At 46.9% G+C, this 18,313-nt stretch overlaps 1 protein-coding gene across 6 annotated transcripts in view; it reads left to right on the top strand.

Moving 5' to 3' along the window:
• The first annotated feature begins 3,736 nt into the window (after nucleotides 1-3,736).
• KDM4A (lysine demethylase 4A) overlaps nucleotides 3,737-18,313 on the top strand; it is a 45,038-nt gene continuing 30,461 nt past the window's right edge. For 4 of the 6 annotated variants that reach the window (XM_032303230.1, XM_032303235.1, XM_032303234.1 and 1 more), the window contains exons 1-10: nucleotides 4,044-4,149; nucleotides 6,939-7,115; nucleotides 7,753-7,928; nucleotides 10,188-10,302; nucleotides 11,995-12,188; nucleotides 14,493-14,542; nucleotides 15,309-15,412; nucleotides 15,807-15,944; nucleotides 16,631-16,881; nucleotides 17,743-17,942. In XM_032303230.1, coding sequence (XP_032159121.1) covers nucleotides 6,978-7,115; nucleotides 7,753-7,928; nucleotides 10,188-10,302; nucleotides 11,995-12,188; nucleotides 14,493-14,542; nucleotides 15,309-15,412; nucleotides 15,807-15,944; nucleotides 16,631-16,881; nucleotides 17,743-17,942 — 1,366 coding nt within the window. In that variant the 5' untranslated portion in view covers nucleotides 4,044-4,149; nucleotides 6,939-6,977. Of the gene's footprint in view, nucleotides 3,856-4,043; nucleotides 4,150-6,938; nucleotides 7,116-7,752; nucleotides 7,929-10,187; nucleotides 10,303-11,994; nucleotides 12,189-14,492; nucleotides 14,543-15,308; nucleotides 15,413-15,806; nucleotides 15,945-16,630; nucleotides 16,882-17,742; nucleotides 17,943-18,313 lie in introns of those variants that run through there. The other 2 variants (XM_032303231.1, XM_032303232.1) reach the window with 2 other exon arrangements.

The following is an 18,313-nucleotide window of genomic DNA, read 5'->3' as shown; positions in this document are numbered from 1 at the left end:
TTGTGGAACTCTGTACGGAGTGAGGTGATGGACTGCAGCAAGAAGTCCCTAGTTACACATGGGCCTCTGGCTCAGGCGACCGGGTGGATGACCTCCCCAGGAACTCAGATGCAAAACCTAAGAGGTGTATCTCGTTTGTGGGGCAAATACATTCGTTCTCTATTGGGTACGTGGGTGGGTTTTAGGTGCTCGTAGCAATCCAGGGGAGGGATCCAGAGATGGGTGGATATTTGGGTCTGAACACAGGGGAGAAGATTATGCTGGAGTACAGAATGGGTGTCATCAGGTGCACATGAGTGAAGCTTGAGAGTGTAAGTGTTTTGAGCTCTTGTTTCAGGCTTTATGTTAAGTGCTTTGTATTCTTACCACCACCATCATCATCCATTCCGAAGCTAACATTTACGGAGCACTTAATACATGCCAATTTGACTTCTTAGTACTTTACCTGCATTATCTCATTCAGCTCTCATAACTAAGAAAGGGAAGTACTGTTTCAATTTTAGTTATAATCGAGGATTAGAGAAGTTAAGTAACTTGCCCCAGGTCATACTGCTAGTGAATTATGAAATCAGAAACACCTAAGGAGAGTTTGTAGAAGGAGAGAAGAGCCCAAAAGACAGAGCACCATGAGGACAGCAACATATTTTCAGTTCTTTAAATATTTTTTAAGTTAAAAATTAATTTTGGGGACACCTGGGTGGCTCAATCGGTTGAGCGTCTGCCTTGGACTCAGGTCATGATCCCAGAGGGCTGGGATCCAGTCAGGCTCCCTGCTCACTGAGGAGTCTGCTTCTCAACCTCTGCCCCACACCCTTGCTCATGCTCTCTCTCTCTCGCTCTCTCACTAGCTCTGTGCACCTCTCTCTCAAATAAATAAAATCTCTAAAAAAATTAATTTTGTAATTAAAAAAAATTTTTAAAGATTCTATTTATTTATTTGACAGACAGAGATCACAAGTAGGCAGAGAGGCAGGCGGTGGGGGGGAGCTGGCTCCCCACTGAGCAGAGAACCCGATGTGGGGCTCGATCCCCAGACCCTGGGATCATGACCTGAGCTGAAGGCAGAGGCTTAACCCACTGAGCCACCCAGGTGCCCCAATATTTGTAATTTTTAAAAAAGATTTTATTTATTTATTTGGCAGAGAGAGAGCTAGCACAAATAGGGAGAGCAGCAGGCAGAGGGTGAGGGAGAAGCAGGCTCTCCAACAAGCAGGGAGCCTGATGTAGGTCCTGATCCTAGGACCCTGGGACCATGACCCTAGCTGAAGGTAGACACCTATCGACTGAACCACCCAGGAGTCCCTTAATTTTGTGATTTAAACAATTAGGTATCATGGGGCACCTGGGTGGCTCTGTCGCTTACACATCTGACTCTTAGTTCCAGCTCAGGTCATGATCTCAGGGGTGTGAGATCAAGTCCTAAGTTGGGCTCTGCATTCAGTGTGGAGTCTGCTTGGGACCCTCACTCACTCCCCCCAGAATAAGTAAGTCAATCTTTTTTTTTTTTTTTTTAAGATTTTATTTATTTATTTGACAGACAGAGATCATAAGCAGGCAGAGAGGCAGCAGAGAGAGAGGAGAAAGCAGGCTCCCTGCTGAGCAGAGAGCCCGATGTGGGCTCCCAGGACCCTGGGATCATGACCTGAGCCGAAGGCAGAGGCTTTAACCCACTGAGCCACCCAGGTACCCCAATAAGTCAATCTTTTAGAAAATTAAGGTATTATGTACATTGAATGTTATGGACAACTTACAAGTGTACAGTTCAATGAAAATTTTAAATGTGAACACACCAGTGTAATAACCACCATCCAGATCAAGAAACAGACCACAAGTAAAATGGGTGACTGGGTGGCTCAATCATTAAGCGTCTGCCTTTGACTCAGGTCATGATCCCAGGGTCCTGGGACCCTGTTGGCCTCCCTTCTCAGCAGGAAGCCTGCTTCTCCCTCTCCCACTCTCCCCGCTTATGCTCCCTCTCTCTCTGTGTCTGTCAAATACATTAATAACTTTTTTTAAAGATTTTATTTATTTGACACAAAGAGATCACAAGTAGGCAGAGAGGCAGGCAGAGAGAGAGAGGAAGGGAAGCAGACTCCCTGCTGAGCAGAGAGCCCGAAGCGGGACTGGATCCCTGGACCCCGAGATCATGACCCGAGCCGAAGGCAGCAGCTTAACCCACTGAGCCACCCAGGCGCCCTTAATAATTCTTTTTTAAAGATTTATTTATCTGACAGAAATCACAAGTAGACAGAGAGGCAGGCAGAGAGAGAGGAAGGGAAGCAGGCTCCCCACCGAGCAAAGAGCCTGATGTGGGGCTCAATCCCAGGACCCCGGGATCATGACCTGAGCCGAAGGCAGAGGCTTTAACCCACTGAGCCACCCAGGTGCCCCAATAAATTCATAATCTTAAAAAAATTACTAAAAGAAACAAAACAAACACCCAAAAACAAACAAAAAACCCTCCCACATTGTTAATACCCAAACACCAGGGAAGCATTTTTTAGGCTTCTCTCCCATCATTCCTTGTCCCACATCCAAAGGTAATCCCATCTTTGGTTTTTCTCACCATGATTAATTTTGTTATGAATTAAGGGGTGGGACAGGAAAGATGAGCTTTAAAAGGTGACTAAAATAAACTGATCAGAGAAATGGGAAAATGTCAAGAGAGCTTGATTTAGGCTTCAACTATCATGTGCTCACACCAACTGGAAGCTTATGATACAAAGTAGCAGCGATCTTGGAAAATCCTCTCTGGCAGTGCTGGGAAATGTAGCAAGATCAAATTCAGAATAGTTGGTAGTCACAGCAGTACTAGCAACTGTATCCATGCCCAGGTCAATGGAGCTCAAAAGGCATGCTGTAGCATGGGTAATTTTGGCCATTTTTTAATGATTCTAGTTGTGAGAATTCCACTTTTCTACCGAACCTATCAGAGCGTCCTGTAGGCTTCCTCACCCATCGTCCCTCATAATCTGGGAGCTCTTTAGAGCGATTCAGTGCCCCTAAGGAACAGTTCCTAATGACTTCTAGGTACCCCCTAAACTCTCCAGAAGTACGTCTAATGACTCCCAGGATCTTCTCCCCCGCCCCAAGAGTTGCTCCTAATGACCCCCAAATCCCCGCTCATTGAAGAACTGCTTTTTAATGACCCTAAGGACATATCCCCTCCCCCAGAGCTCTTTCCCCTTCAGGAACTGCTCCTTTCAGGAAACGTCTCATCTTGCCGGCTAGTGAGAGGTTTCCCATGATACGGGAATTTCAGTTTTCAAAACCGAGGCAATCTCGGGCAAAACGGGACAAGCTGGTCACCTTATCAGAAACTGCTTGATCTCGGAAGCTGCCCCTAAGGGCTCCGGCGCACGTCCACCTTAGGCAAGGGTACTACTCACTCTACAAAGACCGTGCCCCACCCTTTCATTAGTAACATCCTACAATAATCACACTGTCCCTACCCCACCCCACCATCCCATTTCTAGGCGCTCGCCTCTTTCAATGCTGATTAGCTATGGGCCTCCAGAAGCCCTCCTATGATTGGCCAACCCCGCGATTCAGCCAAGATGCTCAGTGGCCGCAGTCCCGAGCCGTACAGCGTTTCCTCCTGGCAACAGCCCGACCCGGCATTCATAGGCTGAGCAGACTGATATGCCCGGACTTTTGGGCGACTGCAGCGCGTGCTCATTGGCTGTTTGAGGAGTGATAGCGGCTCTCAGATTGGTTGACGTTGTGCTTCTGCGCGAGGACCGACTTTTTTAGAGGAGGCGGAGCTTCGTCCTCCGCCGGCTGGAAAAGCGGTAGGTACGGCTAGCGGCGACAGCAGGAGCCAAGCCTTAGCCCTGCCGGGGCAGTGGGCTTTAGGTAAGAACGATGCCGTTTTGGAGTCCTTTAGGTTTGTTGCTGCTGTGGCCGTGACCGTGAGCTCCGATGGGGGAGGGGCGGGGGGTTTGCCGTCAGCGGAGAGTGATAGGCATGGTTCTTGGCCAATGGGAACAGGAGCTTCTAAAATGGGTCCTGAGATTGGTCCTTTCTAATCTCTTATGGCCAATGTACATCGGGAAGGGAGGCGGGTGTACTGGGCCTTATTTTCTTCTTCCTGCGGCCGGGCCTCACTCGCCTAGGCGGCGGGGCCGGGAGGGGCTGTCCCTCTACGCGGTGAGGTTCGGGGACCTTGGGAGCGGGGGAGGGGGCTGCCTTGGGAGTGGTACCCGCGGGGGCACCTGCGAGGGGAGGAGGCGGGAGTTAGAGGAGGTTGTTAGCTACAGCGACCTTTATTGAGTTACTAAGTACCGGGCCTAGTGCTTAGCGTTTCGCTTGCATCATCTGAGTTAATCACAGCAACCCTGCTGGGCCAGGAGGTTGGGATCCCCATTTTACAGGTGGGGAAACTGAGACTTGAGCAACTCACACAGCCAAGGTCACACAGCTAATAAATGGAAGAGACCGGATCTGAATTCAGAGTTGTTTTGATTCCGGAGCTGGGGCTCTTCAACCACTAGGCTTTGTTGCTGAATGGGGGAAATGAAGGAGTCAGGGAACGGGAGCTTTCCCCAGGGAATAGGTTGGGGGAAGGGAATCCTAGGGTTGAAGAAAGGCAATGAGCAACTGAAGTGGGGGCGAGGAAATCAGTTATTCAACAGTTCCCGAGCGTCTGCTCCGTGCTGTGCATTGTTCTAGGTTCTAGGCATACAAAGATGACTAAGTCCAGAGGCGCCCGGGTGATGGGGCCTAACACCCTGTTCACATGATTATATGTTTTTGTAAAATTGGCTGAAGTAAGATACTTTGTGTTTTTAAAAAAGAGGGTTTTCGAAATTGGTTAAACTTGAGTTGCCTCCACACTTGGATCTTCCCTTGCAAAGGGCTTCGTCTAGGTGGAAATTATGATGTAGGCAGCATAGGATAATGGCAGAAGCACTGGGAGTGCATTGCAGGACGGTGGGGGAGATGACCTGCTATGTAAAACGGGGATAGTCGTATACCTTCCATGTAAAGTTTTTGTGAGGTGCACGAAAAGCTCCTGGCCAAGAACATACTTCTTTGTTTTAGGTGAAATGGAAGCTTGAGAGATGTGGGTAGTGAGGCTTTCTTCCCTCCTTCCTTAGACAGTTCTGTGCCATGCTGTCTTCCTAGTCTGTTAGTAGGTTGCTGGTAGGTTGGAGGCAGTTGCTTCCCTTCTGAGTTCTTCAGATCTCAGGGGAACTCTTGGAGCTGAACTGCCATGGATTTGGAGCCCAGATCCTGGGAGTTGAGGGAGATGTTTTTGCTTCTAAAGTGGCTCCTTTCAGCTGGTGTGCTTGGTTCTTGGTTGGAATAGTCTATTGTGTTACCAGGCACTGGGATGCACCCACTTAGTTGCTGGCCTCATCTAGAAACAGTATTTCCCCTTTTCCAATCAGTTTGAAGTTTGTCCTGTATTGTCAGTGTATTGTCCATTTAAATTTTGTCCTTTCAATTCTGGGTATGGTGCAGTTGAACTAGTCTCTAGCTTGACCTCCTGTGGTACGGCTGAAATGACATTTTGGTTTAGGTAGAACAGTTTCACTTTAGGGTTTGAAATACTAGCATCAGAGTACTTGTTTAACTCTTAAGCTTTGTAATCTTGTAGCCAAATAACTTTCCTTAGGAATCTAGAATCCTATTTTAAAGTTGTGCCCTAAACGGGAGCCCATAGGTGGTTGTTGTTTTTAAAGATTTTATTTACCTATTTGACAGAGACACAGCTAGAGAGGAAACACAAGTAGGGGGAGTGGGAGAGGGAGGAGCCGGCTTCCCACAGAGCAGGGAGCCCTGTGTGGAGCTCAATGCCAGAAACCTGGGATCATGACCTAAGCTGAAGGCAGAGACTTAACGACTGAGCCACCCAGGTGCCCCCCCCCCGTTGTTTTTTAAACCTAGTTGTTTAAAAAAAAATAATAAATAAACCTGGTTGTAATACATTAACACCCCCCTCCCCAACCCAAGCAATTATCAAAGGTGAATAGGGAGGAACTTGAAAGATAGGAGTAAAAGAGGGGCAGGGCAGCTGTAGAATTGTTAGATGGGACCAACAATTTAGTAACAAATTTTAGCTGAAACAGTGTCTCCCTTTAAGTGAGATTTGATTACATACAATTTTGATACATTGAATTCTTTTCTTTCTTTTCTTTTTTTTTTTTAAGATTTTATTTACTTATTTGACACACAGAACCACAGCCAGAGAGGGAACACAAGCAGGGGAAATGGGAGAGGGACAATTAGGCTTCCCGCTAAGCAAGGAGCTAAGCAGGGAGCCGGATGTGGGGCACAGTCCCAGCCTGGGATCATGACCTGAGCTGAAGGCAGATGCTTAACGACTGAGCCACCCAGGTGCCCCAATACATTGAATTCTTCTAAGCAGAGCTTTTTCTATTTGTATTCTTGTTCACTTAAATAACCTACCTGGAGGCAGATTCCAGCTGTGAGGTCTTAATGCTTCTTCAGAATTTCTACACCTTTTACTGTTTCAGCACTGACATTCCCAGCATTTTTTTTCTTTCTTTCTCAAGTTTTATTTAAATTCCAGTCAGCTAACGTAGAGTGTAATATTAGTTTCAGGTGTAGAATTTAGTGATTCATCACTTATTTACAACACCCAGTGTTCACAACAAGTGCCCTGCCTCCTTAATATTCATCCCTCGTTTACCCATCCCCCTGGACATTCCCAGCATTTAGTTCTAATTACATTCTGTGTTCTTTTTTTTTTTTTAAATAAAGATTTTATTTATTTATTTGACAGAGATTACAAGTAGGCAGAGAGACAGGCAGAGAGAGAGGAGGGAAAGCAGGCTCCCTGCTGAGCAGAGAGCCCCATGTGGGGCTCCATCCCAGGACCCTGGGATCATGACCTGAGCCGAAGGCAGAGGCTTTAACCCACTGAGCCACCCAGGCGCCCCACATTCTATGTTTTTAATGTATTTCTTCAGGTTCCTGTCTGACCAAAGTGACCTCAGAAAGGAGGGAAGATGGCTTCTGAATCTGAAGCTCTGAATCCCAGTGCTCGGATAATGACCTTTTACCCAACCATGGAGGAGTTCCGGAACTTCAGTCGATACATGGCCTACATTGAGTCCCAAGGAGCTCATCGGGCTGGGCTGGCCAAGGTGAGAATGGGTAGGGTGATTCTACATGGGTTTTATGACAGGGCAGCAGGAATTTTTCCTAAATGGGGAATGAAAGCCAGTCAGGATGCCCAGTATATACTGTCCTGTTTGCAAGTTAATTCCTTTCGTTAACGTCTGAAGCAACTTTCAGGTAGGAGGAGAGCTGCTTGGCATCTCTAAAGGGAAGTAAAGAGCCAGTGTCCCACGGCCAGGTGCTGTGTTGCTTCCATCCGCATGATGGAGATGGGTGCATTAGTGGTTTTACCTGTCACCAAGGGCTTAGACCTTCCAACTTCTCTTGTTCTCATTTCAGTCCCATCCAGCAGCCCGAGAGCAAGTTGGTTCTTCATGTGCACTTTCTGTTAAGATTAAGAGAGAATCAACTCTTCAGCCTTTTGTCTTGGTGTCTGGATAAGATGCTGAGCTGAGAATGAGTATTACTTACCTTTGGTCATTGCAACGAGGTAGCTAGTTAGTGGCCAAACTAGATCAGGGGTAGCACATCAGTGTAACTTGCTGTGTTAAATCAGAGTCACTTTATAGTAAAATCGGCTGGTTGGATAGCAGTCCACCCACATCCTGGACTGTGACCAGCTTGCCAGCTTTCTGATCTCTTTGTTTCTTGTGTTCCCTTCAGGTCGTTCCTCCAAAGGAGTGGAAGCCACGAGCATCCTATGATGATATTGATGATCTGGTCATTCCTGCCCCCATCCAGCAGCTGGTGACGGGGCAGTCTGGCCTCTTCACTCAGTACAACATACAGAAGAAAGCCATGACTGTTCGTGAGTTCCGCAAGATAGCCAATAGTGATAAGTGAGTGAAAACTTGTCTCTTCCTACCCTTCATAGGGTCTAGGAGTTAATGTCTCATCCTCATAGCTTTCTCCTAACTCTGCTGCTGTGCCACTGAAGGGCGGTGTGCTCAGCCCTAGCTCTGTCTCCCCTTCTGCTCCTTTTATGGAAGTGTCCTTACTATTCTCAGTACTGCGTCACATTCTAAATGCATCAATATTCTTACCTAAAGTAATCCCACTGTTCTTCCCGCAGAAGTGGGATCATTCTCTGACCTTGGTAAGTTGCAGAGTTGCAAAAGAGAAAGTTGGGAGTTGGTTCAAAAGGAGTTTTTGCCAGGTGTGTTGATAACACCTACTTATCGAAAGCTGGCCCTTGTAGTTTCTTCTCTTCCTTCTTGGGTGCTTCTGTCTTTTATCATGCTCAAACTCCTCACCACCCGTCCAGCCGCTGTCTCCTTTATGTTTGGACAAAGTGTGAATAAACTGCCATGCTGGTTGTTACTTTTCTTTGCCTGCCTTCATCATCCATACATCCTTATCTCTCTTAGACGTGCCTTTGTGCAGGCCCTCTGTTTTCCCGGGTATCTTCTCTGTTGTTTTGAATATTTAGCTTTCATTCAATCTCAGATTTACAGAAAATGATTTTGTGGTTCCCTCTTGAGCCCTTGATGCTGCTTCTTAATCCTCTTTCTTGGACTTTCTCCTTTCCTATGTTACTCCTTACTTTTGAGTGTCCACAAGAGATTCCTTCCTTTTTTCATGCTTTTTTTTTTTCTGTGCCTTTTTGATCTGTACACATCTTGATTTCAGCCAGTCAGATATGTTAGATTGTGTCTTTGCTGTGAACGAGCCCAGAGCTGGATGTGTGTCTTGGCAGTCTTCACACTTCCGAGGGCACTACTTCGTGGCTTTACAATCGCGCTCTCTCACATCAGATCTTGTTCTGTTTCTGTGCTTTGCCACCTTTTCCTTTGACTTACCACAATTCAAAATGTGGTTTTCTAGTTCTGTTGACAGCTTAACTCTTTGAACATCTGTATCGCTGACCAACCTGCTGTTGAAAGAGTGAATTTATGTAAGAGCATGTTGAAGAAGTGTGAGGAGCTCTGCAGATGAAAGGCTGTGCCATCCTTTATGTCTGGTTTTTAGCTATGTGCTGGGGCTGGGCTCACCTGCCTTCTGGCTCATGGGGCTCCGCCAGAGGCCTCAGCCTCTTGTGTCTGGTTTCTCCTGTCAACATATGGGAGGCCTTTTATTTCAGGCCTCTTTTTCAATTAGCAAGTCCTGTGTCTTTCCCCTTCATCTGAAATGCAACAAATCCTTACCCTTGATTGCTATGTGCATGGTCAGCCAGCTTTAAGAAAACCCAGCAGGTAAAAATCTGAATTTATAAAGCAGATCAGTTGGAGGTGGAAGAGTTTGAAATATTTCAAAGGGCATTTAAGAGTCCTAAACTTCATTATTCTGTAGGCTGACATTATATTGTAAGGCCCTATTTAAAGTAAGATTTTTCCCATTCATTCCATTGTCTCCCCACAGTCTGTTTTGGGTCTTCACTTCCACTATATCCATTCGTATTTTTTTGCCATTGGAGTTACAATGTGCATTTTCAGATACCTATTTGATTTACACATTATTTTTTGTTAATTTGCTGTGTAATAATTTTTGAGTGGTTTGAATTTTTAAAAGATTTTTCAGAGTAAATTCTTAGAAGGTGATAATTGAGCTAAAGAATAGACATATTTAATGCTTTCATAGAGGCATACATACAGACAGCTACGTGTGTGAGTACATACGTAAAAATATATTTTTCTCTTTTTTTAAAGCATCTTATTTTTTTAAGATTTTGTTTGTTTTTATTTATTTGACAGAGAGAGAGCAAGAGAGAAAGAGAGAGTGAGCACATGTGCACGTGCACATACACAGGCAGGGAGAGCAGCAGGCAGAGGGAGAGGGAGAGGCAGACTCCTCGAGGAGCAGAGAGCCTGATTCTGGGTTTTATCCCAGGGCTCTGGGATCATGACCTGAGCTGAAGGCAGAGGCCTAACTGACTGAGCGACCCAGGCACCCAAAATACTTTTTAAGAAAATAATAAAACAATACTTTGTTTTTAGGTATGATTATTTGTTGAGTTAGCCACTGCATAGGGTGCTGGAAGTGTTAGTCTTATTCATCTGAAATACCTTGTCCCTAGAACAGGGGATTGTGTCTTGTGCGGTTCATAGTGCCTAAAGAATTTAGTCCTGGTAAGTGATTAATACTTTATTTACTTTTGAAAGGTACTGTACCCCACGCTATAGTGAGTTTGAAGAGCTTGAACGGAAATACTGGAAAAATCTCACGTTCAATCCCCCAATCTATGGTGCAGATGTGAATGGCACTCTCTATGAAAAGGTGAGACTCATTGGGAACAGCAGCGGTTTTGTGATTTAATACCATTTTAGAAAACATTTTTTTTTTAAAGACTTTATTTGCATGAGAGAGAGAGAGTGAGGGGGAGAGAGTATGAGAGGGGAGAGAGTCAGAGGGAGAAGCAGACTCCCTGCCGAGCAGGGATCCCAATATGGGGCTCCATCCTGGGACTCCAGGATCATGACCTGAGCAGAAGGCAGTCACTCAACCAACTGAGCCACCCAGGTGCCCCAATTTTTTTTTTAGGTGCCCAAATTTAATACCATTTTTATCTGCCCAGCACATAGTAGGCATCTAAAAGCTGCTTTCTGAATGAGTGGCTTTGCAAAGAACCCTCCGCGAAGGGCTGATGGGCGGTGCTTACTTAATTGTGGGTATTTTTGCATGTGACTGAATTTTATTTCTCTCACTCTACATGTGAATTGGGCGATGTGGTGTTCTTTGCAAGGGCTGTTAGAATAGTCTGTGGGTGGTAGCTGATGAGTTCTTTAAAGGGTGGGATCACAGTTAATGAAAACGGGGGAGAGGCAGTGTGGTTCCCGCAGAAAAAAGATCACTGACTAATCTAGTGAAAGGGGTGGATATTTATTTAAGAAGAGAAAGGTATTTAGATTTTCAGAACCCTCAAACAAGATTCCCTTTTTTTTTTTTTTTAGATTTTATTTATTTATTTGACACAGAGAGAGCTAGAGAGGGAATACAAGCAAGGGGGACTGGGAGAGGGAAAAGAGGCCTCCAGCTGAGCAGGGAGCCTGATACGGGGCTGGATCCCAGGACCCCAGGATCATGACCTGAGCAGAAGGCAGGTGCTTAACGTCTGAGCCACCCAGGCCCCCCCAAACAAGATTCTTTAGCAGAAGCTATTCTAACAAAATGCATTGGATTGGGGTGTAGTGTTTTTCGCATAAAGAACAGCCTTAGATAACAGTCTTAGGAAGGAATATTTGGGATGGTTTTTGGATGATTAAAAAATCTGTAGGGTGTTGGAGGGATTATCACTCAGATTAGTGTTTTTGTAAATTATTGGAAGGAAGGGATTTAAATAGATCTCAAGTGTTTTTATGGCAATTTTTTTGAGTGATGGAAAGTGAAACTTACAGATGTAAATGGCAGGCAGATACTATGAAGGTCTGGGACTGCAGGTAGAAAAGCTGGGCACGATAATCCAGAAGGGATTTATGAGAGGTGGGCTCCTAGCAGACCATTACAGTTTAGGAAAAGTATTTGGGTGACACTGTAGACTTTTTACGGAAGACACTGCCCAGTAGAAATTGGGGTTAAAGAGTCAGAAATTGGGATAGTTAATTACCATGTTGTATTTTTGGTAGCGTTAAGAGTTCTTTCCTATTTTGATGTAAGTTTCTTTAGCTTCAGATCAAACTCCTCCTCCTGGGGTTAAGAACAGGCTGGCTGTTCCCTTCGGATTCGTCTTTCATATCCTGGTTTCCTTTACCAAGTGGTATTTGGCTTTTGGAGGTCTAATTGCGTCCGTTCCAGTGGTGGCTGTGAAGAGTGAGTGAGGGGGGCTGTGGTTTTGGGGTCGAGGCTGTTTCCACATTATTTCACATCTTTCATTAGAGGTGACAGGTCACCATGGCCTCTTCTGTGATTTGTAGGTTAAGAGCCTTAGTTTATTTTTACTATGATTGCCCTCAGCTGTGATTTTCTTTGCAGCACGTAGATGAGTGGAATATCGGCCGACTGAAAACAATCCTGGACCTGGTGGAGAAGGAGAGTGGGATCACCATCGAGGGTGTGAACACCCCGTACCTATACTTTGGCATGTGGAAGACCTCCTTTGCCTGGCACACCGAAGACATGGACCTCTACAGCATCAACTACTTGCACTTCGGAGAGCCGAAGTCCTGGTAAAGCTGGGCTGCCCTTGGCTCTGGGGCTTCTCGGGCCACCACAGGCCTCTCAGCTCTTGTGTGCCTACACAGTACCTCAGGATCTGGTTAAAAGGCAGATTTTGCTTCAGGAGGCCTGGCCTAGGACTGGCATTTGACATTGTCACCAGGTGTTTCAGCCAGGGGGTGCTGTTGGAGTCTGGTGCTCAGACCGGTCTGTGAAGAGCAGGGCTCTAGGTGGCAGGGCGTTTAATACCCCTGTGTGAACAGCTAAGTTGGCTGAGTTACTGAGAGTCCCACAGGCTCTTCCAGGCTCTCCCACTGTGATTTATTTTTCTGACCAGGCCTGAGGCATTTCTTAGAGGCAGGCTTCTAAGACTGGAGGCACTCCTTCAGGTGACAGAAAGCTTTTTTTTCCTCATGGAGAAAATACTTGTTGAGTAGCACTGTGTGCTTAACCCTGAGAGGGGATGCAAGGCTTCTCAGCATATGCTTCCTGTTCTCCAGGATGTTCTCAGTCTAGTTGGGGAGATAAAGATCTGTTCTCTCCTTTCTCCCTGTGCTGACCCATCTCTCAGTCCCAGCATTTTAGTGAAGGTGCTTTGTTGGACAGTACTGACCAAAATAGATGAGGCATCCATCCTCACAGGTAGGAGACTGAACGTGTGAGGAAATAGTAATATACTGAAAGAAGTTCTGACGGGTGCTCTAGGTCCGCATAGGAAGGGTACGTGAACATGGGGTGGATATTGGAGAAGGCTTCCCTGGGAGAGGTGACAACGAAGCTGAGCCCTAACATGAGGAGGCCTAGCTGACTGGGAAGATGGCGGGTTTGGGGCAGGGAAGAGTGAGGAGAGCGTGTCCAGGCAGTTGGAACAACACATACAGGGAGCCTAAGTTGTGAGAGCACGATGTCTTCACAAACCAGAGGAAGTCCGTTGTGGGGGTGCTTCATATTAGGAGGGAAGAGCGAGGAGGCTGGCAGGGACACCATGGGCCAGGTCACGAGGAGCCGTGCAAACTGCATCTTCATTTCCTTTGCCAGCATCTTCAGCTGTCTCTTTTTCTCAGAGGTTTTCCTTTCTTTTTTCAGATGCTTTCCAGTTTCTAATCTTGGTGGGGGCAACCTTCTGAGCTTCTGTTCACCTCCTAACTGCTGTCGCATTTCTTTTCTTAGATGGCTAGACTTCTAGAATCTGTATGTGTTGCTTTTGTGTCTTTTGCCTTTCTAGTCCTAAATTCCCTGAGGTTGGATTTTCATTATTCTGTAGAGAGATTTTCTGGTTATTACACGTGCTCTTTAGGTCATTGGAAGAGGGACCTCCAGAGACTTCTGGTCAACGTTGCCTGATGGACCCAAGGTCCTTTGGATGACCAGCATTTTCTGCTACTCCCCATCTGTTTCATAATGAAATTATTTGGGATGAGAAATTTCTGTTGAGGAATGATCTTTAGAGTCAATTATGAAGGTTAAAGTAGACTTACTATGAGTTTCAGAATATAAAGTTTTAACAGTGTTGCGAAAATTTGAAGTGGTTACGTGGTTTCTCTCTCTTTTTTTAATCAGGGCACCTGGGTGGCTCAGTTAAGTATTGTTTTTTTTAAATGAGGAACAATTTCTGTGGCATCTCACTACCCTGCAGGGTGGAAGAGTCATTAATTATTGGGTAACCAGTGTAGCTGTTACAGAGATGAAGAGAAAAATGGGCTCAGCAGCATCTATAGGGCTTGGTCTGTGGTATCAAATCCCATTTTCACCTTGTTTTCCATTCCTCCTCTATCCTGTCCCAGTTAGGCCTTTTTAGGCTATGCCAGGAGCACTTAATGCTATCCTTTTAAAGAAAAAAAAATCTAAAAAAATATTTTATTTGACAGAGAGCGAGAGAGGGAATACAAGGAGGGGGAGTGGGAGAGGGAGAAGCAAGCTTCCCACCAAGCAGGGAGTCCCATGCTGGGCTCGATCCTGGGATCATGACCTGAGCCAAAGGCAGACACTTAATGACCGAACCACCCAGGCACCCCCCAAATTTTTATTTCTTGAACATTATAAAGAAGAGTAACGCTGATTACATACCATAAATTCTGGCTCTTGTCTTGGTAAAATGAAGGAACATAAGAGAAACAAATTCACTCGTACTTACTTGTGGGCTCCTCCCTCCTGTCCCCCAGTAGTCTAATAAATCATTCTCCAGACTCCTTTCTAGTTTTTGTGGTTGGGAAGTTGAAAAATCTGGTATTTCGAGCTGTTTTGAGAATGGGAAAGAGTTCCTTACCTCCTGTAGTGTCCTCTGCTCAGCATCTTATGCTTCTCTGTGATTGCAGGTACTCTGTTCCCCCGGAGCATGGAAAGCGGTTGGAGCGCCTTGCCAAAGGTACTGTGACTCCTCCCTGTGCTGGGTCAGACCTCCCCATGCGCTGTGCTCATTGTTCTAAAGTGTCCGTTCTCTGGTCAGATGCTTATGTTGTCCTTTCTTAAGCCTGTGTGTAGGGGGTGAGCTGGACTGCCAGATTGGTTACCCCAGCAGAGCAATTAAAATCGGAAACTTCCTCCATTTGTCCTGGGAGGGGACTAAGTAATTCTTTTTTTTTTTTTTTTTTTTTTTTTTGATTGCTAAGTAAGTAATTCCTAGTCTTTGCCTCAGTTTTATCAGACATGGGTTTATTTGACCAGACATTGTGTACCATGCATATTGGGTCTTATTCTGCTGTCGGAAATCCAGATGTGAAAATTCAGTTTTTGTGCTTTTGTTCAAGTGGATTTTAATAGGTTTGTATCTCCAGAGAGCCTGTTTCTGGAGAGCTTGGGTGATCTGCACTGTGGATGTGTTACTAACAAAAGATTGAGGGATTCAGGTTAACAGAGGAAGTCCTAAACAGTTTGAAGGCTTTTTATAAGAACAGGGGAGCTTGGGTGATCTCTGTCTCCCAAACAGAATTTGATTACCCACGTAACAGCTTGCATGGGAGAGAGCCTAGGGGCTCACTGTAGAATCTTAGGATTGGCCTGAAGCTAGAAGGATCTGTGGTGACTTTATCCTCCTCCTCATCTGGATGAGATGCCCAAGGGTGCAGCATCTCTAGGGTTGAAGAGCTGGTGTGGAGCAGTGTCTTAACCTGAGCCCATGTTCCTTGCAACAGGTTTCTTCCCTGGAAGTGCTCAAAGCTGCGAGGCTTTTCTCCGCCATAAGATGACCTTGATTTCCCCTTTAATGCTGAAGAAATATGGAATTCCCTTTGACAAGGTGAGCTGATTTTACATACAGAAGTCCTTCGTCTTACCCTTTCTGGTCTGTTTCACCAAGGGGCTTTAATCTAGCTCATCCTTCTGTACCAGGCATGGGCCAGAGCTAACCTATATAGCAGTACTTTGATACACAAGGATGTTAAAGGTGGAGGTACTGCAGCTTCCCAGTGCCCGAGCAGAGTCTGGTCCCCTTGAACACTGTTGATTTGGAGGAATGGTCACTTACAGTGATGGGGGTGGATATGATAGGGCTTTGCATTTTACAAAGGCCCCTGGTAGTTCTAGGACTTTCCCTGGGTTACTTAGCGAAGCTCGTGGTGCTGGAGGTCAGATGTCGAGCTGGGTAGACTTCAGCCATTTGTTGCGGCTGCTTCAAGTCTGTTCTTGTTCAGGTCACTCAAGAAGCTGGAGAATTCATGATCACTTTCCCGTATGGTTACCATGCCGGCTTTAACCATGGCTTCAACTGTGCGGAGTCCACCAATTTTGCTACCCGGCGGTGGATTGAATATGGCAAGCAAGCGGTGCTGGTAAGTCTGCCTGGTTTCTTTCTGTAACGCCTTACCCAAAAACGTCCGGTGAGCAAATTCTTGCTAGCTACACTGGCTGGCAATTAGAACGTTCTTTGAACTGCCAGAATTCAGAAACGGAGTGACAGGAATGGGCAGAAGTGCCCCCATATTGTGTTCGTCTAGAATTGTAAAAAGTTCAGGTTTGGAGCACCTCAAGTGAGAGGTTTCCATGCTTACCTCCATTGAGCTTGAAAACCACACCCGCACACACTGGTGCTTCTTGCTTTGGCCACTGTGGGTTTTCTCTGAGAAGTTCTTCAGGTTAGGGAAGCAGGCAGGGCTAGACATCTGACTGGGCGCACCTGCCCCTGTGGGCCTGGCTGGGCTAGAGTGCGGACAGAAGGCAGGCGTCCACCTTCCTGGGCGTGAGTGTGGAGCTTCGTTGTGGTGTTTTTCTGTGCAGCCTGGCAAAGGGCGTGGGTGGGCACACCCCAGCGCCGCTCATTCCTGCCTGCTCTTTCCCTGCTTCCCCCCCATGCTCGAAGGTTCCGCCAGGCCAGTCCGCTCTCAGCTGTGAGTGCTAGCAGTTTGGCTTTAAATGGGCTTGTATCTTTATTTCACTTGGGGGAAGGAGATGGGATATGGGGGTCGTGGGGAAGCCGTTAAAGCGTGCTGACTGGAGCTCTCCTGGTTCCCTGGGACAGTGCTCCTGTAGGAAGGACATGGTGAAGATCTCCATGGACGTGTTTGTGAGGAAGTTCCAGCCGGAAAGGTACAAGCTTTGGAAAGCTGGGAAGGACAGCACAGTTATCGACCATACTCTGCCCACGCCAGAAGCAGCCGAGTTCCTTAAGGAGAGTGAACTGCCCCCAAGAGCCAGAAACGAGGAGTGTCCAGAGGAAGAAGATGACATGGAAGGGCTTGAGGATGGAGAGGAGGGTGACTTAAAGAGAAGGTAACCCGGCGGCCCTCTGGGCCCACCTGTTTGAGGGAGAGGTGCTTGGGCAGCTTCTGTAACCTGTTGAGAAGCTGTTTCTAAGTGGGTTGTTGGAGCCTCAGCTGAGGGAATTTTTATCTTGGTAAAGAATCTAGAATCCTCAGAGCAAGGGCGTCCAGGTTCTTCCTTAACAGCCGTCACCCAGGAATGACCACATCTGTATGTGGACCTGTAATTGGCTGGAGTGAAGGTCACATACAAAGAGAACGTGGCTCCGTCTGAGCCAGAAAAGTCATTTTCTCATTGCCACCTGAGACTTTTTTTTTTTTTTTAAATTTATTGTCTTAAATAGGCTCCATGCCCAGCTCGAACTCACCACCTTGAGATTAAGAGTCGCATGCTCTGCTGACTGAGCCATACAGGTGCCCTGGCACAGGAGGCAGTTTTTACAGAGGAGAATGTCGTGGCTGGAATGGGACCCACAGGGGCTGGGGGGTGGCGGGATTGAGGTTGGCCAGTGTCCTCGGTGTCTGAGCGGGAGGATCTGTCTTCTGCCTTGAGCCACACGGGGAAGAAAGGAGGACTGGTTACAGGGTAGCTGTTGTAGGCCCGAGCTCCGCCAGGTACTCGGCGTACCTCATAAGCCTCACATCCAACCTCTGAGGGGGCTGGGGTTGTTCCTGTTTCCCAGTGGATAAGATAGGCTGGGAGAGGTGAAGTCCCTCGTCTCTCCCACAGACGAGAGGTTGGACTCAAGTGTGAGGTGCAGTGGACAGGCTCTGGCCGTTCGCTCATTTTGGGTCGTGTGTGATGTGGGTGAATGTGTGTGGATGTGACTGTGTTTGTGGGCCCTTCAGAAGTGTGCTCTCTTCCTCACAGCCTCGCCAAACATCGTATAGGGACCAAGAGGCACCGGGTTTGTCTTGAAATACCGCAGGAGGTGAGTCAGAGTGAGCTTTTCCCCAAGGAGGAGCTGAGTTCCGGACAGTACGATGTGGCGGAGTGCCAGGCTGCCCTCGCTCCCGTGAGGCCCACCCACAGCTCCGTGCGGCAAGTCGAGGATGCTCTTCCCTTCCCAGGTCTGTTGGCTGTGATGTTTTCCCCACAGCGTCACTGGGGTCTGTTGTGGGTTAAATACCATGTTGTGTTCAGGGTCACAGGTATTGGGGGAGATGGGTCTGTGGGCAGAGAGTGGTAGTGGAGTGTGAGAATGGCTGTGAGGAGCCCTTTGGAGAGGGGCATGCTGGGTGGAAGGTAGGAGAAGTACTGCCTCCTTCTGCCTGATGAGGGGTTGGGGAGACACTGAAGTCGGGGAAGTGATGCTGACCCAACTCTTAGGAAAGAGGTTGGAGTTTTTCAGGCAGGCAGAGAGTCGGGGCACCCAAGGGGAGTAGGCAGGGGTGCCAGCATGGAGGTCTGAAACCACATGAGCTATTAGGGGAGCTGGTAG

This window comes from Mustela erminea, chromosome 10 (genome assembly GCF_009829155.1).
Source record: "Mustela erminea isolate mMusErm1 chromosome 10, mMusErm1.Pri, whole genome shotgun sequence".
NCBI classification, from domain to species: Eukaryota; Metazoa; Chordata; class Mammalia; order Carnivora; family Mustelidae; genus Mustela; species Mustela erminea.
Note: the sequence above shows the minus strand (reverse complement) of the source record. Positions and strands in the feature narration are given on the sequence as shown.